This window comes from Barbus barbus (assembly GCF_936440315.1).
Source record: "Barbus barbus genome assembly, chromosome: 38".
NCBI classification, from domain to species: Eukaryota; Metazoa; Chordata; class Actinopteri; order Cypriniformes; family Cyprinidae; genus Barbus; species Barbus barbus.
Window position 1 is genome coordinate 14,550,898 of NC_136716.1, and position 25,001 is coordinate 14,575,898.

Below are 25,001 nucleotides of genomic sequence, written 5' to 3' on the forward strand. Positions count from 1 at the left end.
GCATTCACTTGATAAGTAAAACTCAGGCCAAATGCAAGTGCCAAGAAGCTCTTTCAGAAAGGCAATTTGGAAAACAAACGCGTTCTACTTACTTTGTCTGGAGCTGACGTTCGCGCACGAAGCGTTGGTATTGATTCTTAAACATTTAGGGGACGTTACCGAATTTTTCTGGGATATTTCCTTCTAAAATTAAATTTAACCAGTGTCCTCTGCTCAGATGGGGGGAGATTATGGCTACTCCTATGTTCATTTAGTGCATCCCAAAACACAACACTTGTAAAGCCTTTTTGGTGCTGACATTATATATATCCCCAGTAATGGCAGACCGCAGCTTCTCACTCAGGGCAGTGTGTATGCTAATAAGGCAGAGAGCGCCACTACTTTTTCCCCTCGGTGACGTGAACATAGGGAGAATCTGAAACCGCTCGTTTGGAGAGACTGTTCATGATTTATTGGTTTTATAAAAAAATGAGTTGGTGGATTTTTAACATTATAGTCTGGTTGTTTTCACACACTGTGGCCACACAACTGTTTAAACACCTTATAAAAGTGATTTTTGCACAATAGGTCCCCTTTAAATATATTTAGAATTTTTACTGGAAAACAATTATTTTAAGAATAAATTAAATCACTATTTTTGAAACGTGTGTGTTTGTCTATCTTGTAAATATCCTTAAAACTAAATAAATCAGTTTTTTTGTTTTCAAAAGTATTTGAATATCCCTGTGAATAAAACAAATCTAATTTTCTTCAATATATATATTTTTTATTTGTATACTATTTAAAAAAAACACCCCAAGAATCCTATTTATCTTGGTTTAAATGCTTTTATTTATATTATTTATTAGAAAACATTCAAATAAAATGGGAAGTCGTGGACTAATGGTTAGAGAGTCAGACTCGTAATCCAAAGGTTGCGGGTTCGAGTCTCCGGCCGGCAGGGATTGCAGGGGGAGAGTGAATGTCCAGCGCTCTCTCCACCCTCAATACCACGACTGAGGTGCCCTTGAGCAAGGCACCGAACCCCCAACTGCTCCCCGGGCGCCGAAGGATAAATGGCTGCCCACTGCTCCGGGTGTGTGTTCACGGTGTGTGTGTGTGTTCACTGCTGTGTGTGTGCACGTTGGATGGTTTAAATGCAGAGCACGAATTCCGAGTATGGGTCACCATACTTGGCAGTATGTCACTTCACTAAAATGTAAAAAAAGTACACGAAAATAAACTAAATCTGTTTATTAAAAAATAAAGATTTTTTTAATTTAAATGGATATTCATATACTTTTATTGAGGAAAAAACAAAAGAACAGAATCATTTTGCTGTACTTAACCCATGTTTGTCTATCCTCAGATCTGGTACGGCGTCACGCCGGTGTGTTGGGACTCGGTGCTTGCATCTTATCCAGCCCGTATGATGTCCCAACCTGGATGCCTCAGCTCCTCATGGACCTCAGCGCACACCTCAACGACATGCAGCCTATTGAGGTACACCGGTCACAATTGCTTTCTGTCTCACTCTTGTGCTCTTCGTTCTTAGGGCCCATTAAATCTAACAAAAATCAATACAAGCCTCTCTTCGTCTAATTTAGATGACCGTGAAAAAGACTCTGTCTAATTTCCGCCGTACTCATCACGACAACTGGCTGGAGCACAAGCAGCAGTTCACAGACGACCAGCTCGTGGTGCTCACAGACCTCCTCGTGTCACCCTGCTACTATGCATAGACGGGTACGTTACAAAGACACCTGTTTAAAGGAACAGCTCATCCAAAAAATGATAATTGGCTGAAAATGTGCTCAGCCGCAAACCATCCAAAAGACCAGTTTGTTTCTTCATCAAACCACATTTCGAGAAGTTTAGCATTGCATTACTTGCAGTGAATGGGTGCCGTCAGCATGTTTTTATTTGCTGTTTGAACTCTTATTCTGGCGGCACCCATTGCAACTCATTAATTAAATCTTTTTAGTCTATAAAATCTGCTTAATTACATGATCATGACCTTGATCTCTTTCTTTTCAGGTTGTGAGTATGTTGCTGCAGGTTTTAGTTTAGGTTTTTTGTTTTTTTTATGTATTCAAATAAAATATCTTATGCATTCATGAGGGTGGGATGGGAGGACACAGATGCTTAGGATCTAAGCATCTACAGCAGAACCTCTCAAACCCAGACCCAGGAGCCCACCAAACCACGAGCATACAAAAAGAGGAGGGCAGGAGGCACGTATAGGCGAAGGAGACACGAGATGAGTGATTTAACGACCCAGACATATACTCTGTACAAACTGTTTGTATGTATATATTTAGCCCATATTTTTGCATTTCAACTATACTTAATATTTAAGGTTTACCAGTGCAGGAATGTACGGCCTGCAGTCTGTAATATTATTGTACAGATAGATTTTGTCCTCTATAATCCTGTGTGTTGACATGAAGTGTGTGACGAAGGACAGAATGCCTATGGATTGCCCCACAAATCCAACTCCAAAGCCCCCATGATGCTCTCTGGCGAGGTTCTCCGTGATCTGAGCATGTGAAGATAGTCAAACAACTGAATCTGAATTTAGAATTTGAAACCACTTAACTGGAAGATTTTTCATCTTTTAGCATTTCGTTTTCAGTAAACATTTTACAGCTAGCAGCATGTGATTCTTCGTTATGAGATATTTTTGGCACGCCAGCATCTTTTCAACCTAAACCTCCACAGTAATCTGATGCGACAGGCACCTCTTTGTGTTGGTGATGGTAGCTTGATGCATCTGTAACTTCATGAAGAATATATTCGGGCTGAGCCCTCGTTATTTATCATCACATGAGGACACAAGTCTGAGTACTGTGATGTTATTATGGTATGTGTGTCATTGTCATGAGGCGCTCTGCTCACATGCCATCATAACAGGGTTTTGTTTTGTGTCCTATGTGTTTGTGTATTATGTATGTATACGTCTTCTAGCGAGAGCAGCCAGGTTGGATTCAGTATGGGAGTGTGTGGAAGGCTGCGGGATACATGTGCATGTTTGTTTGAGTGTGCATGTTTGTAGTTTGATCGTGTTTCGAGCCATTTCTTACTGGCATGTGACAGAATCCAGGATTGATTTTTTTTTTTTCTCCTGTCACTCTTTTCTCCAGCCTCAGTACAGAAACACTTTAGATTGTCGTCTGAATCACACACAGCGCCAGGAAGGGCTTCAGGTTCTACTATGGTTAGCTCTGTTTTACATTTGGAAGTGTACATAACAGAAACATTATTTAGCTTAGTGCCAAAACTGCAGTGATTTTTCTCTATTTTTTTAGATGTTTGCTTTGTTTTACTCTCAAGGCCAATAAATGTATTGTTTTTAACCAATTAAAACACAAGGCCTCTTTTTTTTCTTTTTTTTACCCACAATGTTTTTTTTATTATTATTATTATCTGGGTTTCACAATAAATATGCCACCATTATTAAGTCATCATTATGAGCTAGTAACAGTGGTGAACTCAACAAAGATCCTGAAAACAAAATGTTGTCAATACAATAGACTTGTGCTAGAATGGAGTTATAACAATTCTGACATTTTGATAGATAGATAGATAGATAGATAGATAGTGCCATAATTATAACTAAACTTATTTATAATTTAAAAAATGACCATATTAAAGTAAAAACGATCTATAATGTTTTGAGCACAATGTTAGTGTGAATTTGGGTTCGAAATGAAACAGTTAAATGTCGTTAAAATGTTATACAATGGAAAATAATTATTTAAGGTTTCAAGAACATGTTTAATTTGGTTTATTCAAATTCTTCTTTCTTTTTTTTATTTTGGGGAAAATTTGTTACTTAAACGTTTATGTTAATGAGATTCACTTTATGGCTTATTTGAAGATTAGGATAGTAAGGAACTTTAAAAAATAAATAGGAAATGGCTTTGTAAAATATACAAGTATCCTGAGTAAAATTAACCAGCCTCTGAAAAATAAAATTGTCCTTTCATTTACATTTTTATGGACGTAACAACATTGTGCAATATAGTGAAATCCTTTTTAAGTTCTTGATTCGTATCTCAAGGTTTAACGCGAGACAAATTATGTGAAATGTTACATCATAAAATCAAGTGTAGATTCAGTAGGGACTACTATATATTAAATAGTCCTATTTAAAAACATAACAGTGGTTTAAGTACTGCTTATCTTAACGCTTTATCAGGTATTCCCTTTTAGCATGCATCGGATATCATCTATATATGTGGAACAAAAAAATGGACTAAATTCCTGAGTTTTTCCTGAAGATTAAGGACTAAGCAGACTATGGCAGATCACTCGATCTCATCCTGCTTCTGCAGCTCCTTCACAAGGCGCTCCAAAGAGAACAGGTGATCGTCTAAGTCTTCGGGTATTAGCTGCCTGAGGGCTTCGGCGAGCTCAAACAGATAATCTGTATTCTTTCCACTGGGGCCTACAGACTTCACAATCTGCTGAGCAATTGTCTCCAAAGGTGCTGGGCCAAGGTAATTTGGGTTGTCACAGGAGCCGATGTAGAGCAATGTGTCCTGCATTGGTTGGTGTTCTTCATCTTTGGGATAAAATGTAACGGTGATCACCCCATAGCCGCCTTTCTCTCTGTAGTCCAGATACTCTTTCACTTCCTTTTCTCGGCCTGATGGCAACTTATAAGCAACGCCCCATACACAGCCCTAACAGCAAATAGAGAGTGAACGAACAGGAATAAATTGGTTGCATTATCCACTTTTGTTTGGATTACTCTCATTTGCATGTAGCATAAGACTTGTAAATGAAATATATACATCTCATCTACTATCATTAAATGATATATCACAAATATATAAAAAATATGGCACTTGACGTTAAAGTCTGTGTAAAGAGAATTCTGAGAATAGTTCCTAACGCATTACAAATGTTAGAAATGTATGACTCTGAACTATGTAGTTTTTCACCAATTATGTGTTCAGGATTTTTTGGGCGGGGCTAAAACGGTGGCTCGATGACGCAATGGAGCCACTGAGCGTGGCCCCGCCCCTAACACTATAACAACTGTTGAGAGGTCAAGTTCTTAGTTTGTCTTTTTTGAATGTCTGTGATGTTAGATATACAGATTCTAGGCAGGGACGGGTCTAGGGTGAATGGATACCCGGGTCTTAGCCCAGAGACATAAGTATGTAGCAGAATACATACAATTTAAAAACAATTCGCATCTAGAAACGCGAGCTGTACCGGTTTATCTTCTTTCAAAGCGCACCGGAGCTTGCGCTCTCGTGGTGTTTGCCGTTGCTAAGCAAGTTAATTATGTTTGATGATAATAGTTTATTTAAAAATGAATGAAAAATATTTTTTTGAAGTGGAATAAAAATAAATACACTATGCTGCATCACCATTATTAGACACTTTGTTCAAAACATTTCATGCAGTTAATTATGTTAGATAATATTTATTTTTTAAATAATAATAAAATAATGTGAATGATAAAAAAATATATCGACACTATACAAAAATACCACATAATCACCATTTTAATCGATGTTTAAAACTAGCTACTTTTCATTCAATGTTCTGTTATATAATTAACGGGTTATTTTAAATATTAACTTTTAATATAAAATATTATTTTTAATATATAATTTATATTAAAAATAATATAAATTATATATTAAAAATAATATATAATTTATATTATTTTTAATATAAATTATATATTAAAAATAATATATAATTTATATTAGTCATGCTAGGCTAGGTAATTATAAATGTAGTAACGTTAGTATTTTATATTAAATAATAGTTTATAAAAAAAAATATATATAAAAGAAGTTCCTTCCATGCTTTGGGGGGGAAAACATTGGAACAAAAAGAAGTGTACCGAACGTAACGGCCATATATCGGCTTTGTGTTGGTTTGAATCGAGCAGTATTTAGCAGCATAGATATATATATATATAATGACTAGAATCTAGTCATTATATATATATCTATGTTTAGCAGGTTGACAGTCATTACCTCAGGGTCCTCTATTAATGTCACCACTCGCCCAGGCTGAAACAGAATCAATAAGAAGTAACGTTAAGTGTTAATGGTGCTGTAGTGCTCTGACATCCTGAAAGGTCACTATCACTGGGCACCTGCTGTTCATAAACTCGCATGACTTTACCTTTCCAGGCACCCCGCGGTGATCCGTACTTCCCTGCCAGAATCTGCGGCTGAAACCTTTGACGAAACCCACTCGTTTCTCCTCGTATGGAAAGTCAACTTTCCAAATCAAAGATCCGTAACCAAAAACCCACATGCTTCCCGGTGTGTCTGAACACGTACTCCACTCATATATCGATGGACGGGATTTTTTAGGGCTCGAGTTTGGTTAGGTATGTTGGCATACGTGTGGACACCACAGTAATTATTCTGCTAAAGAGAATAAAAGAAAGTCATTAGACGTTACTTGCCAAGAGCAGATACAGATCTAGCCGAAAATATCTGGCATCAAGTCTCACATCCGTTGCCTTGTGATTTACAAGCTGCCATACTGTGCGTTACTGTAAAATATATATATATATAAATGTATTAACTTTAAAAAGCCGTACGGCATTAGTTGAATGTATGAACAGGGTACAACTAGTAGAGATTATTTTTCAAAATAAAAGCCAGGTCACCGGTTTTAAAAATAAACCCTAACAAAATAATAAATAAATAAATCTACAGTGATAACCAGTCTATCCATGATTATATTTTTAAATAATAATAATTATTATTATTAATAGTAAATACATAAATAAATGTACCATGATAACCAGACTATCCACCATTACTGTAGTAATTTACAGGATATTTGCTGTAATAACTGTAGTAGCGAAGGCATTCTGATGAAACCTATGGGGTATAATTGGGCTTTTTTGTAAAGGAAGTTACATCTGTAGAGCTGAGCATAAATAGGATCGCATTAAAAATATCTATTTTCATGTATATCACACATATTAAAATTATATTTTTTACGTTTTCTGACCCTGGGAACCATAGATCTATCTATGGTGGGGACTATAACGTTACTTGTTCAGTAGACAAGCAATGCTTTATATCCCGTTATGTAATTATTTCTAATTAAAGATCTGAATGAAGAATTCTGAACAAAAATGGCAAGTGTTAGTTATTGAATAAGATCTCCTTATGATGACATGGTTTCCGTCTAGGGAGTGGATCAGCTGAAAATATATCAAACAAAATACTGGACTTGTTTTTATGACGATGTTGTTGTTATTTTTATTTTCTCTTATGTTTTATGGTCGGAACGAAACATTACACACATGTGTTCTAGCCGGAGCTCTGAATTAGCCAATCAGAAAACAGCACAGCCGGAAATGCCCATTAAATTGGTCTTGTCCTAGAACGAATGGAATGTGAATTCTGTCGTCACTTTTTCATGTGTGTACAGATGTTTTAGGACCGCGGTACGATTTTCAGTTTTGTTGTCTTGTGGACATATTAAAGATTCAAAGTGGCAAAGTCGAACTAGATTACTAGACTAGTAAGTTATACTAAAACTGGCAGAGCACAGCTGTTCACTTATTTTGCAATCAAAGCACGGTTATCTGCCCAGCTTATCATAATTATTGGTGTAACCTGTGTGAACTTGACCTGGTTGTGCATTATAGAGGTTTAACCTGTGGCACTGCAGTGTGAGACCTGGAGCTGTCAACCTGCACTCAGTCAGAGTCGCTGTGTGTAAAAGAGAGAACACGAACTCTTTCAGTAATGTTTGAGGGATAGTGTTGTGCTTTCAAACGGACAATAATCAGATGGACTTCACGGAGTGCTATGGAGACACCTGCTCAGCCGTCGCGCTGGCAGCCCGGGAGGGGAAGGGTCGACGGGTGCAGAAGCTCATCCAGAGAGGCTTCGCGGTGGATGTGAAAGATAACCGGGGCTGGAACGCCCTGCATGAGGCTGCGGCGGCTGGATCAGCGGAGTGTGTGCGGCTTCTCCTTCCTGCAGCCGGTAACAACTTCAGATGGGGGTTTAGCTGCTTTGAACGTCAGGAACATCACATAGAGTGACCTGTTTAGACAAGGAACGGGTAGTTCACATAGAAATGTAAATTCTGGCATTTACTCAACCTCATGTCGTTCCAAACCGGTACGACTTTATTAAATAAAGCACAAAAGGACATCTTGGCAGTGTTCACGCTGCTCTTTTCCGTTGCTCATTAAATTATAAATGAATGGGGCCATCAATCTCAACAACAGACATAATTATGCACGAACGTTTATCTTTACCACTTGTGCTCCATTTATCATATTTTAGGAAAATTTGTGTGAAACAAAGTCTTGAAAATGGGACAGACAAGTTGTTTTTTTTTTCTTCTAATTTTTAACGATTATTGCCTTTAACAAACTATTTTAAAACAATTTTGTAACTTTAAATAAAATAAAAATTAACTGAAATAAAATCTTAAACTTAAACTAATTTTATTTCATATAGTTGCTAAGGCAGCATTTCTAATTTTTGCTTAATTTCATTTGAAGTACTAAAATAACGAACTAATAAAAATGAATAAACTACAGAGACATTTAAAATAATGACAAAAATCTCTTGTTTTTGCATAAGAAACAAAATCGGTAAATAAAATCAATACAGTTTTTAATGAAAGGAGGATGAGTAAATGATAACAGAACATTTTTTTTGGTGAACTATTAAAGATCACCTGTAAGACCAATAATCGGAGCTCTTGACACACTAGTATATTTAAAAACTGTTTAAGATACAGTACACGATTGTATCTTTTTCTGTAATGTGCAGTTCATTAGTTGTATGTCCCTGTTCACTTCAGTCAATTGCGAAGACTACATCAATGCTTTGACGCATAACTCAGAGACTCCTCTTTACTTTGCCGCGAGGAATGGACATCTCCGGGCAGTGAAGTGGCTTATCAAGGGTGGTGCGGACATTAACAGGACAACCAATGAACTCTCCTGTCCCCTCTTTGCAGGTGAACTCAAAGTACCTAGGATCACAATCTCAGATCATGTTCACCATGTGTATTTTTCCTCTTTTGAGCCTTGTTATATATTTGTCTCATTTTTTTGTTCCTAGCTGTAGATGGTGGGCACAAAGATGTGGTGGAGCTGCTGGTGGAAAATGGGGCAGAAGTCAATGGGACTTACTCTGTGTCCGGCTGGTCTTGTCTCCATCAAGCTGTTTACAAGGTTATAGCTTTAATCTACAACTCTAATTTAAGATCGATGCTTTGGAAACATCAAAATTTGTACAAATATTACATTCACATATGTAATACATGCCTTAAGAAGTTCTGTAGCTCATCTTACTCGCTTTTAAGTGTAAATGCTTATCAGCTGGTTGTTATCAGGAAAAAACACAGAACAACAATCACATGATTACTACTTTTAAATGTATACCTCTTTCAATAAATGTTATACTTCTAAATGTTTAATTAAGCTTCAGATAATGAAAGCCCAAGGCCATTCTGCTTATTCTAGTTTAATCAAGTTTTTAAATCCTACATCTAAAGCAGAAATCAAAGTCTTCCATCAAAAAACTGATGTAATAAATATCCGTAAAACCATTTCCAGGGCCATACTGAGATTGTGAGGTACCTGGTGAGCATGTGCTCTCTGGAGGCTGTTGATGACTATGGGATCACATCACTATTTGTTGCTGCACAGTATGGACATCACCAATGCTTAGAGATTCTTGCAAATGCCGGTGAGAACATTTCTTTAATGATTAACCCTGTACAAGCTTCATCTAGCCAATCATATGCTTCTCTTTTTGTACATTACATGCTTTGGTCAACGTTCACTCTTGCAACATCAGATTTATCTCTACTGTATCCACACTGCTATTTTACAGTGACACATTCTTCAGAGTAATTCACATTAATTTATTCAGAAATGCAGTTCATAAATACAGAAACTTGAATACAATTATATTGTGTAGACCGTTGTGACTCTTTCTCCCAGTCAGTACGTTTCTGAAAATAACAGATAATTGACTTTTTTTTTTACTTTTTATTAACAATCAAGGTTAGTTTATGTTGTAAAATGTCATGTGGTGCAACTCAAAAATGTATATTTATTATTTTTTAAATAAATACTTTTGGCAAGAATACATTAAATTGACAAAGCCATTTATATGTCAAATTAAATAGTTAATTTTTGGTCCATCTCCTATCCTAAAAAGTCTGTCTTGCAGGATTGACTAAAAATGAGCTCCTAAAACTTACTGCCAGATTCTGGAAGATAAATTCTTCAAAAAGTGGTACAAGAGGATGTGGTGCTGGTCCTTCAAGAGTCACACTTAACTTATCTGTACATAAAGCTTATAACAAAATAGTCTTCATATAATAGTCTGTTTCACAATACTTTAGCATGTTATTCTTAAGCAAGGATACATTTTCTAGAATTTTTTACCCAAGCAAAGTCTCTGAGAACCTGACACCTCGTAATTCTGGAGACTCCAGGAAGGTTGCAGTTCTGGAAAATGGTGGAGCTGGAGATTCTTCACATTAATTCTTAAATCTCTTGCAGTTAACGTGTCTTTTCTTCTCCACCCAATGAGCATTTTCCTGTCCAATTTCTGTTGCATTAGTTTTGAATATTTCTCATGGGGATTTAATATTTTTTGACTTTTCAGTCTGAGTTAAACCTCTTTTTTGGCTTATTTTATCTGTAAAAGAAAACATGCCTAATAATTCTGCAGAATCTGCACACCTGAATATAAGGAGATTTTCACTTCCAGCCTTCATGGACAATTATATATCATTTGATGTATATAAAAAAAAAAAAACTCTTTCCCTCTATCTTTCTCTCCGCTTACTAGCTTGTACTTATTTGAACAATGACTGAGACTTGGTGTTACGAGCACTTCCTCTGTCTGATTGCCTCTTCAAGATTAATCGCTTTTTGTATTCCCCAATTGTAAGTCGGTTTGGATAAAAGCGTCTGCCAAATGACTAAATGTAAACTTGTAAATGATTAAATACAAAATTAATGGTAGTTTGATGTGGTTTGGAATTGGTAAAATGGGCTTGGGAAAAAAATTTATCAGAATATCAATGCGCCTAATAATTATGCACGCACTGTATTTAGTATTATAATTAATATTATAACTTAGAACTATTTTAAAATGTTTTTTAAATTGTACTAATATTTATATTTTATGAAAATTAAAATCTTATATTTATAAATTGTACTAAGATTTTAATATTACTGTATTTTTTTATCAAATATATGCAGCCTAGTTCACCATAAGAGACTTCCTTCAATAACAACAAAAAATCTTACCAAACCCACATTTTGAATGGTAGTGTATATTTATAAATGTTTTATGAAAAATATATTTACAGACCTTTTTGGACATAATTATTAAAATGTGTAAGGAAATTGTTTTATTTTTTTACTTGATGGTTCCATTTTAGTCATTAGAATAAAACTTCTCCAGAAAATCATATGAAAGTCATATGAAACCAAAATTAATACAAAAACATTTTTAAAAACTTGGCATATTTTTAAAAGATTAATTTTCTTTATGGTGGCCATTTTTTGTCATTGACCTAATATGTGTAATTTCTTATTAAATGAAGAAAGCAGAAGCCACACTGCAGTCGTGTATAAGAGTTTGGTTGCCTAAGCACAGGTTGTCTTTGCCACAGGGGCAAATGTGAACTGCCAGGCAAACGATCTGGCCACCCCGCTACTCATTGCCGCTCAGGAGGGCCACGTACGGTGTGTGGAGCTTTTACTGGCCCATGGAGCTGACCCCAACCTGTACTGCAATGAGGACTGCTGGCAGCTACCCATCCATGCTGCGGCCCAGTTCAGTCGGCTTAGGTATGGCAGCTCGATTAATGACGTACTGGGTCTGTCAAACGGTTACAAAGACCATTCGACAGTTACTTAAGGTCTTTGCACACTGAGTCTGAAATTCTCGCACGTAAAAAAATAAATCCGACCTCACGTTGTGTCAATCACATTTAAACACTTCCGTCTGTCAAAAAAAAACAAAAAAGTCACACCAGGATCGATTTTCTAAGTTTTCGCATCCGTACCAAGCACTTTGATAGGAAAGGATGACGAATACGAAAAAAAACCCCTAAAAAACGCAAACGAAAATTTCAGACTCCGTATGCAAGGACGTTTAGAATAATGATAAACGCATTTGAAAGCTAACCTTTAGTACTTTTTAAACAAAGATGTTGAGAGTGTAACTTTGGCCTTTATGAAATAAATTTTGCTAAAGTGTATTAATCTGGCTGCTCATCTCTTGTCGTTCTCTGTAGTATTTTAGAGAAGCTGATTCCAGTAACGAAGCGAGAATGTGACCGGGGCGAGGGAAAGGTCAGTCCAGTTTATTTGGCAGTACTTAGCGGACAAGCGGACAGCCTGCGGGCCTTGCTAAAGAAGGGCTACAGTCCAGACGCCCAAAGCTGTCGACAGTTTGGCTACAGCTGCCCTTTGGACATGGCTCTGTGGTGCAACTCTTGGAAGTATGACATAGATGTACACTTGTGTCCCGCTTTTTATTTTAAACAATCAGTTGGACAGTATGACACCGTTTTTCCTGTTTGTCTCTCAGTTTGAACAGCGAGTGTCACCAGATTCGTGAAATCACTCTGATGCTCTTGGCAGCAGGGGCCCATGTGAGCATGGGCATATATGCTTTTGCCTTACAAGGCCATGTACCAGAGCACCTTCCCTTGATCCTAGAGCACGCTGGCCTTCCTCGAGGTGACCGACTTGAAGAACTGGCCCATAGAGCTATTGGAGAGATGCAGAGTGCATCTTTCTGGCTCCCCCTGCTGCTCAAAGCAGGAATGGACCCCATGTTATTCCTCCAGGACAAAATGTAAGCAACACATTGTGGTTGTTGTGCCACACAGGTTTTTATTTTAATCAAGAGTGGATTCACCATGCGTGCCTTTTTAATAAGTGATTGTGCTTTATTAACGTCAGAGTTAAAAACCACTGTGTTAAGCTCTTCACTTCTGCATGTCATGCTCTAATTGGGTGCAGGCTTGAAGAAGCTGAGAACAGAGTGCTTAATTTCTTTCTGGAGTTCATTAATTGGAAGACTCTGCCCTCCTCAATGCTTCAGATTCTCTCTCACCGTCGAGCAGATGGCACCTGGACGCCACGGAAGCATTTCGGTATGACCTGTACTCTTTCAATCATATTGATGTTTGTGCATGTGTGGGTTTCATGACGTTGAACGTTGCATATCAAATATTTACTGTATATTCACAGTTATTTTGTAGGTGATGTGAAATTAAAGGATGGTTCATCCAAAAATGAAAATTGTCATTTACTCAACATAAGTTTCTTGCTTATGTTGAACACACAAAAAAATAGTTGTTGGTCCCCACTGACTTCCATAGTAGGGAAAGAAATGCTATTAAAGTCAATGGGGACCATCAACTGTTTGATTACCAGTATTCTTCAAATTATCATCTTTTATGTTTAAAAGAAGATAAAAACTGGTTTGGAACATCATGAGGGTGAGTAAATGACAATTTTCATTTTTGGGTGAACTGTCCCTTTAAGAAACATAGTGAATGCTTATATTGCACTTTATGTCCATTTGATCAATTCAGTGCATCCCTGCTGAATGAAAGTATTATGTCAAAAATTATTTTTGAAAAAACAGCTCCATTGTTCTACTGCATTCCATAGCTGTATCATCTGATGTTGTAAATGGCCACAGCTCAGTAACCTCTTGCCTTTGGTTCCAGAATCAGGCCCTGTCCTCACCCATCTGTGCAGACTGGCAGTACGGGCAGCGGTGGGCAGCAGTGCTCTGTCTAAGATGTCCTTCATCAAACAGCTGCCCGTCCCCACACTGCTTCAAAACTACCTTCAGTTCAGCGACGTCTCAGGCTTGCTTACATAGCGGCCTGACCTGTCAAGTGTGGCTAATGAAATTATCTCAACTTGTTCCACTGCAATATTTTGTATATAATGTTAATAAAATTTTAATGACTGCTCAATGACGCTGGACTCTGGGCTCTTTTAATTACCTTGATATTTAGAAAATATGGGAGGACAAATGGAGAATTCTACCAATTTTTCTTCGTTGTTCTGTTCCCCTCTTACACAGCTGGCCTTCATACTGAGTCGGTGTTGAAATTCACCTCTGCTCCGTGTCTTTGGTCTGCCTCGTTATCTTCTCTCTCTCAGCGGCTCTCCTCTCTGTCTGCCTCCAAGGTCACTCTGCCTCAAAGACGCATACTCTCTTCGAATGTTAATTGCCAACACAGCCACACTCATTCATAGATGCTACTATCTGCCTTTTGGTCGTGCTGTGTATTTAACATTTTATGTTACCTTTTAGCAATGCGCATAGCACACCTTCAAAAGCTCGCCGTTAAATTAAAATCGTCCGTATCTCTGCTGCGTGATGCTCTCAACCTCTTGCTGCTTTGTGAATCGAGGAGTACCGTTATGAATAGGTAGTTAATCTGTTTCTGTTTCACACAGGCTCAATGTTCCAGTATTTATTTTTTCTGCAATACATATCCTGGCAAATTGTCTTTAACACCTCTTTAACATCAATTATGGAAAGACCAACAGATGCTTGTGTTATTGTGTTACAAAAATCGTGTTATATAACATCAAGGTGTTCCTTATTTCCAAGCCATTTCTTTTGGAATACTGTATACCATGTGCAAACAGCAGGGGGAGAACACGGATAACTGACAGCATGCCCACCAGTCCTATCCACACTACCTAGCAGCCTGACTACACGAAAGAGGGGAGCCATTTCTTCTCCCTCCCTGATATTTTGGATTCAGAGCAAACCAGAGGCTGTCTCAGTAACTCTGTGCCTTGTTCTAGACAATCAGGCCACCTCTCTATGGGAGCCTCTGGAAAGGCAAGGCATCAGTAATCATGTGCATTAAGCTTTTCTTGTGCTGCAGGTATGCTCAGGTCCAACAGTTCGCCTTTGATTAGCAATCAGGCTTTTGAAATACAGCCAAAGAACTGACTGACTGACTGACTTTCCATCGTTCTTTCACATTTGCACATTCTTTTTCATTTTTATAAAATGTATTCGAGTAAAAATATAATTTCTGATTGTTTTAACCTTATTGAGAAATTTCTTTTCGTTTTATTTTGACCCAGCTGTTGGGTTAAATGATTAACCCATCTATCTGGGTAGTGTTATTTAACTCAACTGTTGTTTCAAAATTACTATATGGCTGCCTTAAAATGAACCCACAATAGGTTATAAATTAAAAATCGGACACATAATTACTAGAGGCATCAGCAATAATCAGAAAGGTGAACATTTATTAATAAGCAATTTAAAATTTTTGTTTATTATTTATTCAACTTAAATGTTAATTTGAATACATTAATAAATCTTAATTTTCAACCTACTTTGGGTTCATTTTAAGCAAGAAATATAGTATTTGTTTAACAATAGCTGAGTTAAAACTACCCAGAAACCTGGGTCAAAATAATTGCTGGGTTTGTGTTTAACCCACCGCGCGTGTGTGTGTGTGTTCTTGTTTATGCTACATTTTGGGGACCAAATGTCCCCACAAGGATCGTAAAACCTGAAATTTTTGAGGGGAAAAAATAGTAAATGATGTTTATCTGAAAATGTAGCTCTGCAAACAGGTTTTCTGTAAGGGTTAGGGTTGGGTCAGGTGATAGAAAATATCCCTTGGTCAGTATAAACGTAAAAGAAGTCTAGAAATTCCCCACAATTCACAGAAACCTGTGTGTGTGTTTGTGTATGTTCTTTAACTAATTTCCAATATAGACACATACTGTTTTTTTTTACCGGTTTTTTTTTCATATACTATCTGTTGTTTACAATGAAATTTTACATAAATGTTAAAACTCAGCTTCAAATAACCCCTTTGATTTGTCTCCCCTAATTAAAATTTGACACCATCATGGAGGAACCATGTCTAGAATAGAGCACGTACATAATTGATGCAACATAATCTAAAATGTATCAGTCCTGAAATGTGGTGCACGTTCTATAAAAAGCCAGTGTGACGTGCATCCCTAAGCCAGTCCACCCGTTGCAGCTGTAAGCCTCCACCCTTCATACAGTGAATTTTGTTGATTCCAGAGTGGCTCAGGATTTGGAGGCTTTGAGCTCTGGGAAAAATCATCACAGTGAAGCACATTGCCTGTCTCTTTATTTAATCACATAGTATGTCTCACATTCATGTGCTCGAGCTTTTCATAAATGTGTTAAAGAATTCTTTCTCTTATAGCTTCTCTGAGTGTTAATTACACAACCATACTTTACCATGGCTGTAGTACATTAGCTTTTTCAGTGATATAGAATGTTTTCATCTGAGTGAATGAGATCTCTTTTTTTGTATTTCTTTTGCGCGGGATTTAGTTTGTCTCAGTGTAAGATCCAGCTTGGAAGCATAGAGCTGTGATCATTGCCTCATTGTGCTGTTCTCACCATGGACCTGAATCATGAGGACACAGTTGCCTGGCGACCTGCTGATGGGGAATATCTGCTAAAATATTACCAGGGGAGTTGTTTTTCCTCTAGACCTTCTAGAACATCTCATACAAGGTGTATACGTGCTAATACTGTATAGATTCCAATCAGTAAGATCAAAAGCATTAAGGCTGCTTTGCCTTGGCATATTACCTCACCTGTTGGGAATCATCCAGCTTTGGTGCTGTATGGATGATTTATTTTCGTCAGTATGATTAGATAATTCTTGCCTTTTTGATGGAAGAGTACTGGATCTTATTGGATTTGTGCAGTCTGTTACCCACTGCTAACACACTCCAAGGAAATAAACAAGGGTGATGGGCTTCTGTTTGCTTTCACTGAACATGAGATTAATGTGTTTTTCCAAGTCAATTTGTTGTTTTATCTTCTAGGTCCTACATGTCTCATCTCATTGATTTTACTCTTTGCCACTTCACAAACAGGTCATTATGTATTCGTTTGCTTGTGTTTGTTTTGTCAGGAGTAATCTGGACAGAGGAAATGGGCCATTTTATTTGGACATTTGTTTCAGGAATAGAAGAAGAGAGCTGCGGTGTTGATATAAGACTTGCTGTTGGTGGGTGGAGGTGTTTTCAGTGATTGGAAGTGTTTTGCTAAAGGAATAGTTCACGAAGGATTGGGCATTTTGTAGTTTACTCACCTGTTTCAGTTCCATGCAACTTTATTTCTTCTCTTTTTTGCATAGGTTGAAAATATTTTGTTACCAAGGGCTGCCAAAAAAGCCCCATAAAAGTAGTCCAAACAATTCATGAATGGTATTATGAATCCTCATGATTTGCTTAAACTGTTTCATGAAAATCTTTCCCTCTTATCAAATCTCATTTGCTTTTGCCCATATTCAAACTTGAGGCATGAACATGTTCCGTGCCGCATTTGATGTCAATGACATAGGAATTCCAATTAATTGTGAATTAATATTCACATGCAGTATTTCATCAACAAAATCAGTCATGCAAATTTTTGTTGCAACTGCACAATCTGAACTGAAAAGATGCAGCATGATGATAACTGAACAAGTTTAATAAAAAATAAAATATTATTTTGGTGACTATAATTATAAGCTATCTTAGTCAAACTAAAAAAAAAAAAGAATATTACATGACAAAATATTTACTAAATTTAAAGGACATTTTTGTCAAAAGACAAATACTATTAATTTTGGAGCCGATGCTGATTTGATTTACCATTGTGTATGAAATGTGCTATATATAAATAAACTTGCCTTGCCTTGATTTTGCATACTACTCTTATTATTTCTGCCAAATAAAGGTATGGTAAAAACAGTAGTAGGTCTGTTAGTATGTAGTTCTATTAGACAATGTGACCAAGTTTGAAAACATAAAATTAGATGATATTTTTAAGATTTTAGAGCTATGGCAGAGGAATATTATATGAAAACAGCAAATTTAGGTCTGATATTGAACCTCATTAAGACTAATGGCGTGTGTCCACTGGCATGGAGCAAAGGGGGTGTTTACAGTTCATTCCTTTTGACCATGGTCAGGTTAGCCCCCATATTGAATTTAACACAAGAAAACGAAGCAGTGAGGAATAGACTTGAAGTCTTTACAATGGCACACACTGTATTTAGTCTTTTTTTTTTGTCTTTCTGCCTTTTCAGAAAGACAATTTGTCAGCTGAACAATCTGTATGTTGTTAAACAATAGTACAGTCCATTGAACGCACTGTTCTTATATCCCTTACAGCCTCATTTTCATTTCTGTCAAAAATTAAATATGGCGCTACCATGACTAAAGATTAACAGGGAACAGCGAGAGCATCAAAAAGTTGGTAAATGCTCAACTTTATGAAAATATCATGCAAGAACCACAGGGTGGGAGATACATTTAATGACGTCTGCAATGAGTGTTTAAATATCTGCAGAATTTGTTGGAGTTTACATATTATCATGTTTCATCCTTTCTTCTAATGAAGTTTGGATGCTTTCACTGTAAAGAAACTGGCTGTGTTTACAAAAATTTATTAAATTGACGCTGTATCTTTGCCTAGGGGATTTGGAAACAAAGCTTGCATTCTTCCACCTGTAATCACATGTGATGATTATATTGCCCATGTGCTGAGAAAAAATTAAACATGCTCTCTACAGACACAGCCAAAAGTGGAAGTATTGTAGCAATTTGAGCGATACAGAGTAGAATTCTGCAATGGATATTCCATCGAGGTGAGGTTACATTATAAAATGTCAGCAAAATTTTGAGGGCAAAAAAGATCCACACTCAACAGTGTAGAAGTCACATTCAAACCAAGCAGTTTTCTGTTGTTTAGCATGACGAATTCACTTGAAAATGAGCAAAACCTTCATTCGGAATAATTCGATTTCACAAAATTCTACCGAGCAACAGTAAATTTGACCTCACCTTTAGAAAAGAGGCAATATGAGTCGTATGGACTATGTACAGTGCATGTTTGTTCATGTTGCTTGACAGCATCTGAACATTGTTGGCTTTCATTATGGAAAAGAGCATCTTGAACATTCAGCAAAATGTCTCCTTTTGTGTTTCACAGAAGAATAAAAAGAAGTAGGCCTAAATGATGACAGAGTTTTCATTTATAGATGAGCAATACCTTAAAAACACAGCTGTGTATTCCGCGTTGTCCTCACTTACTGGAGCAGATTAGCAGAAATAATTGGTGTGGATCGGTCCTTTCATCACATGGGTGTTCCAGGTGTGAAACAGTCGCTGATTGTGTGAAGAAGTTGCTGATTGAGAGAAATCTGAACCTCCCGGTGAGGTAACGTCCGTTTAAATAATGACTGCAGTCAATCACTTAGACATTGTGTTAATCAGTGAGGTACAGAGCCCAGCAGAAGAGAAGATGGAGGAGATTACTTCAGTAGGTAAAGAGAGAAGAGGCCGCAGACTAATCCTCCACGGTCCTATACTCTCCATCCAGCCGTTCAAGTTTATCTATTTTTGTGCGAGCGTGTGTTATTGTCTTTGCATGACTACATCAGCCTTATCAAAGACTCGGAAATAAAAATTTTAATTAACCTATATTAAAAGCAGGCCACTCTTCTTAATGAGTTCCCTGAATAATTAAACAGGCAAACTAGTGGATTTTCACAGTTCACGTGCTTTGTTTGCTGGGAATGTCCACAGTCACTCGACACCTGCAGTGACCCTGCTGAAATGATACGCCTCTGCTCCGGTTCCCCAGGCAAAGAATCGGTTTTAACCTCATATGTGATCTCGGTGTTTGAACAGTTGGTCGTTTCTTATTATGCTTATTCTCAACAACTTGCGAGTCCATAAAAAATGACCCCTTGGCAGGCTCCACACCAGAAGACTTAACTCAGTCACAGACCCCGCCAGCTCCCCAGCCAGACGAACATAAGTGCTATCTGATGAAAGTGCATCACAGAAGGTTACAGTGACAGCCGCGGTGGAGAAAAATAGACTAGTGTTAGATCATTTAAATGCTAATTATCCATTTTCAATCCCTCATAAACTTTAACTGCAAGCCTTTGAGATTTGAACAAAAATAACATCTTGAGAAAGAACGTCCCCTTGGGAGGTGAAGTCTTTTTGTTTTCCTTTAAAAAAGAAAGAAAAGAAAGAAGTATTAGCCAATTCACAAGAGGAAATTAACATGCTTTACCATTTCAAACCATCAGAGAATGAATTTATTCCATTTCCAATCTGCACAGGTTTTACTTTTTTATTTATTTAGTCATTTAGCAGACGCTTTTATCCAAAGCGACTTACAAATGTGGACATAGGAAGCAATCAAAACCAACAAAAGAGCAACAACGTGCAAGTGCTATTACAAGTCTTGGTTAGCCTAACGCAGTACAGATAATTATTATTATTAATTTTTAATTTTGTATTATTATTTTTTAAAATAAAAAGATATATAGATAAAATAAAATTTGAATAGAGAGTCCTAGAGTTAGACGGTCAAGTAAAGATGGAACAGGTGAGTTTTTAGCAGTTTCTTGAAGATGGGTAAGGATTCGGCTGCTCGGATTGAGTTGGGCAGGTCATTCCACCAGATGGGAACAGTTAATGAAAAAGTCAGTGAAAGTGTTTTTGTGCATCTTTGGGATGTCAATGGATTTATGCCACAGGCATCCTTGTCCTAGCCTGTTGTATATCGTATCCATTTATGAAGCAGTGCCATTTGAGATAATCACAAGCATCAAGGCCATAATTTAGGGACTGTGAAGTATTTTATTAATCACACAATAGTAGCATTGAAATACAACATAGAAGCATCTAAACCAGTGAAAAACCAGAGTCACTGTCCAGCTTAGTGTATGTCGTGTACACAAATGTTTTCAATTCCTGTACTTCTTTTCATGAGTTACATTTAAAGGGGTCATGAACTGAGAAATCAAAATTTCATTGATCTTTTGATACAGTATATAAGAGGTCATTGTACTATAAAAACATCCTGTAAGTTTCAAATGTGAAAGCTTGTGGAATGTGCCACTCTATTCTGTAATAGTGTGGCTAAACACCACCTCCGCAGAAGATGATCAATGCCTGCTTCTACATCGCTGCCTGTTTAGCCCCGCCCACTGATTCACGCACATAGTAAGTAAATTACAAGAGCGGCAAAAGCAGGTCTATGCAAAAACCAAACAATAAACTTTATTTGATTAACCTTCTTTAAATGAAGTTCCAGACTGCATTTAAAGTAAGAACTTGGTCTTTTGTTCACTGTGTTACAGATCGTTTGATATGCAGTGAGTATTTAAGCGTTTTTAACCTAAATCACAGCAGTGTCCATCTGTGAAGGTTGTAGACTGTCAAACATACACAGCTGTTAGCCAATCACAGCAGTGGGCGTTTACTTCCAAGTCTACAATCCACCACGTCTATTCAAATGGAGCATTCCATTGAGGGGGTCAAAACAGCCTATTACTTCTATATTATGATGCTTTTTGAAGTATAAAGCATTAAAAACCTTTATTAATTAATACATTTTATGTACAGGTCTGAAGTATTAAATTAGGCTGCTGAATTAAATAAATAATTTTAAAGAATTGTGTATAGTATGGTGTTTCCAAGCACCTCTGTGGACTTGAGACCTTAAAACTGCTTGAAACTGGCAGTCAAGAGAAGAAAAACTGACCCGTGTTCCATATTTAGCTTTTGGAATATCACCACTGATAAATTGTATTTAAATTAAATGTATGTAGTATAAACAGCATTAAATTAGGGAGCTGAATTAAAGAAAATTAATAATGAAATTGGCTACAACCAAGATAGGCCTAATTAATTGAAAAACAAAACAAAAAACAACAACAACGAGTGGTATAATTCTATAGGGCTAAAAATAAAAAAGTTAAATCATAATTTATTGGTTATTACAATTAAAAAAAAAAAAAAATGGGCAGCTGTTTTTTTCTAAACGACCACAAAATATGCACATCTCATCAATGCCAGAATATTTAGAAATGGAGAAATTGCTGATTTTTTTAAAAGTGAACCTAACATAATTGACTGCAAGCTTGCATTCAGATCTCTCTCCATCCAATCAACAACTGAATATTAGAACCAAGTCCTCATCCTGCTTTATTTCAATGATCTGTTTCACTCGGATGTATGTCATAGGAAGTACACAGCAGAAATGATCTTTTGCAACTTGAAACACCTCTTCCACAGGACCTTTCAGGCTCACTTCCTGTAGAGTTTGTGAAGATCAGCTTATGTTGTGATGCACGTTTATTATAGTCTGATTTATGGGAAACATCTGTCTCGTTTGGATACAAATGTGCCTTAAGCACTACACAGGTTTGCAGCAATTAATATATCAATGTTATTATCGATTACATAGTGCAGCATGTAAAAATGTGACTATCAACTGCTTTAATTACACATAGGGGTGAGTGATAGTTTTAATTGTCTGGTATGTGTGAATCAATAATGCCTGTAAAAGATGGCAGACATACATGAACGGTGTATGAGAAATCTCCAATCTGACAGGCCATCAATCAGCCGGTTGCCACTAGATGTCACAGTCCAATCATCCATCTTTCATTGTTGTTGCTGACAACATTGGCCATTACGTTATAATAGACCTCATGATGTCAGTCTCATTCCATTCCTGCCACGTCTGTCTTTTTTGTCGTGCTGCATTACAACTATTGCAGGGTCTAATAAATGGGTTTTATACCCAACAGTTCAAGTTCAAGTTTATTTGTATAGCGCTTTTTACGATACAAATCGTTGCAATATATTTATATATATTTATGTATTGCAGAAACTTAATATATTTAACTTATGGCAAAATTTGGTAATTCTGTATGTTGTCTGAGCGTGGCATCCTCTGAGGTCCTCTGAGGGGTTGGCATCATCTCTTCTCAGGTGTTTGGTCATCTCAGATCATTTAAGGGTTGGATCCAGACTGAAGTTTCTGTAATTCCTAGTTACCACGTGATGTTAATGATGAGATGACTCCCCATATAAATGAAAAAAGTGGTAGCAATCGGACAGGTAGGATCTAAACCATCTTAAAGCCTGCCCTTGAATACCAGTATAGTTGTGTAATCGATCTATGAGTATGTCATGGTCTATAGTGTCGAACGCAGCCCTAAGATCAAATAAAACTAGCAGTGAGATGCAGCCTTGGTCTGACACAAGAAGCAAGTCATTTGAAATTTTAGTTACAAGTGCAGTTTCTGTACTATGGTAAGGCCTGAAACCTGACTGAAATTCTTCATAGAGATAATTTTTTTGCAAGAAGGAGCAATTGAGCAGACACAACTTTTTCTAGAATTTTAGACATAAACGGAAGATTTGAAATGGGTCTGTAATTTGCCAGTTCATTAGAATCTAGTTGTGGTTTCTTAATAAGAGGCTTAATAACCGCCAGCTTGAATGGTTTTGGGACGTGACCTAAATATAACGATGAGTTAATAATATTGAGAAGCGGTTCTTCTGCTACAGGTAACAACTCTTTCAGTAGTTTAGTGGGTACAGGATCTAATAAACACGTTGTTGGTTTAGATGCACTGATAAGTTTATTTAGCTCTTCCTGTCCTGTAGTTGTAAAGCACTGCAGTTTTTCTTTGGGTGCGAATGAATGAATGAAGCTGAAATATCAGACGCAGTAGAATCTACATTTGATATTGTATTTCTGATGTTATCTATTTTATCAGTAAAGAAATTCATAAAGTCATTACTATTAAACTGTGAGGGAATATTTAGATCGGGCGGTGTCTGTTTATTTGTTAATCTAGCCACTGTGCTAAATAAAAACCTTGGATTGTTTTGGTTATTATCTATGAGTTTGCGGATATGCTCTGCTTTTAGAGCTTTTAGAGCCTGTCTATAGCTGGACATACTGTTTTTCCACGCAATTCTAAAAACTTCCAAGTTAGTTTTTCTCCATTTGATTCTCCACATAAGAGTACGAGTTTCTTTCTTGAGAGAATGGGCATAACTGTTGTACCATGGTGCCGTACGTTTTTCTCCATCCTCTTTCAATTTGAGGGGGGCAACAGCTTCTAATGTATTAGAGAAGATAGTGCCCATGTTGCTAGTCATTTCGTCTAGTTCATGTGTATTTATGGGTACACAGAGCAGGTTAAATCAGGCAGGTTATTTGTCAATCTGTCTTTGGTGGTTGGAACAATAGTTCTGCCCGGACAATAATGCGGAGCCATATAATTAATATCAGTAATACGCAGCATGCACGATACAAGGAAATGATCTGTAACATCATCACTTTGAGGTACGATATCTATATCGGTAAGATCAATTCCATGCAATATAATTAAATCTAGCGTATAATTAAAACGACGAGTGGGGCCGGTGACGTTTTGCTTGACTCTAGAAGAGTTTATTAGGTCAGTAAATTCAAGTCCGAACGCATGATTTGTATCATCAACGTGAATGTTAAAATCTCCAACAATTAGTGCTTTATCAACATTAACTAATAGATCTGAGAGGAAATCTGCAAATTCTTTTAGGAAATCTCTATGGCCCTGGCGATCTATACACAGGAGCCAGAGCAAGAGATAGGAGAGATTTATTTTGCATATCAAACAGTGTAACATTAAGCAGAAGTATTTCGAATGAGTTAAACCTCCTGTATCCTGTTTTCTGAGCAACATTGAGAATATCATTATATATTGTTGCAACACCGTCTGACGGGGCTCATGTTTATAACAGTTGCTTGGTGGAGTAGACTCATTTAGACCAATATATTCATTTGGTTTAAGCCAGGTTTCAGTCAGGCAGAGTACATCAAAATTATTATCTGTGATCATTTCATTTACAATAACTGCTTTGGGTGCGAGTGATCTAATGTTTAGGAGCCCAAGCTTTAAAAAATGTTTTTGTTCATTTATTTTGCGTTTTTCTGGTTTAATCACGTTCAGATTTTTTCTAGATCCTGCATTAACTTTATATTTTGACCTCGCTATTCGGAGAACAGACACAGTCTGTATAGATTGGACAACGCAAGTACTTCTATAATCTGGGAACACTGCATGCGAGCGTATCGTGTAAATAGTAGCCCGTGTCTTTTGTCTTCAGTTAGTGT

General features: G+C 37.0%; 3 protein-coding genes across 6 annotated transcripts in view; 2 read left to right on the top strand and 1 right to left on the bottom strand.

The window, feature by feature from the left end:
• The window catches only part of LOC306857475 (proteasome activator complex subunit 4B-like), a 48,863-nt gene extending 45,312 nt beyond the window's left edge, over positions 1–3,551 (top strand). For both annotated transcript variants that reach the window (XM_079397452.1, XM_079397451.1), the window contains 3 exons: positions 1,349–1,482; positions 1,587–1,725; positions 2,017–3,551. In XM_079397452.1, coding sequence (XP_079253578.1) covers positions 1,349–1,482; positions 1,587–1,721 — 269 coding nt within the window. In that variant the 3' untranslated portion in view covers positions 1,722–1,725; positions 2,017–3,551. The remainder of the gene's footprint in view (positions 1–1,348; positions 1,483–1,586; positions 1,726–2,016) is intronic.
• Positions 3,410–6,693, bottom strand: chac2 (ChaC, cation transport regulator homolog 2 (E. coli)). 3 transcript variants are annotated; one of them, XM_079397455.1, is made up of 4 exons: positions 6,473–6,693; positions 6,136–6,383; positions 5,985–6,020; positions 3,410–4,667 (listed from the first exon to the last, which is right to left on the bottom strand). In XM_079397455.1, exons 2-4 carry the CDS (start codon positions 6,268–6,270, stop codon positions 4,290–4,292), a joined length of 549 nt encoding a protein of 182 aa, XP_079253581.1. In that variant the 5' UTR covers positions 6,271–6,383; positions 6,473–6,693; the 3' UTR covers positions 3,410–4,289. The 3 variants fall into 3 exon arrangements, with proteins under 3 accessions (XP_079253581.1, XP_079253579.1, XP_079253580.1); XM_079397454.1 differs by having other exon boundaries at positions 3,513–4,667; positions 6,136–6,386; positions 6,473–6,624; XM_079397453.1 differs by having other exon boundaries at positions 6,136–6,617.
• A 418-nt stretch (positions 6,694–7,111) lies between these two features.
• On the top strand, positions 7,112–13,978 carry asb3 (ankyrin repeat and SOCS box containing 3). Its single transcript, XM_079397654.1, has 9 exons — positions 7,112–7,970; positions 8,803–8,961; positions 9,066–9,178; positions 9,563–9,695; positions 11,644–11,821; positions 12,271–12,477; positions 12,567–12,836; positions 13,004–13,137; positions 13,720–13,978. The coding sequence occupies exons 1-9, from the start codon at positions 7,772–7,774 to the stop codon at positions 13,875–13,877; spliced, it is 1,551 nt and encodes a 516-aa protein (XP_079253780.1). The 5' UTR covers positions 7,112–7,771; the 3' UTR covers positions 13,878–13,978.
• The last annotated feature ends 11,023 nt before the right edge of the window (positions 13,979–25,001 follow it).

Bases quoted from the DNA above. Each gene is read 5' to 3' on its own strand.
- chac2 (XM_079397455.1), bottom strand. From the start codon at position 6,270: ATGTGGGTTTTTGGTTACGGATCTTTGATTTGGAAAGTTGACTTTCCA. The intron at 6,021-6,135 runs GTAAAGTCATGC...ATTCTGTTTCAG, and splicing joins ACCGCGGGGTGCCTGGAAAG to CCTGGGCGAGTGGTGACATT. The intron at 4,668-5,984 runs GTAATGACTGTC...ATTTGCTGTTAG, and splicing joins CATTAATAGAGGACCCTGAG to GGCTGTGTATGGGGCGTTGC.
- asb3 (XM_079397654.1), top strand. From the start codon at position 7,772: ATGGACTTCACGGAGTGCTATGGAGACACCTGCTCAGCCGTCGCGCTG. The intron at 7,971-8,802 runs GTAACAACTTCA...TGTTCACTTCAG, and splicing joins GCTTCTCCTTCCTGCAGCCG to TCAATTGCGAAGACTACATC. The intron at 12,837-13,003 runs GTAAGCAACACA...AATTGGGTGCAG, and splicing joins TTATTCCTCCAGGACAAAAT to GCTTGAAGAAGCTGAGAACA.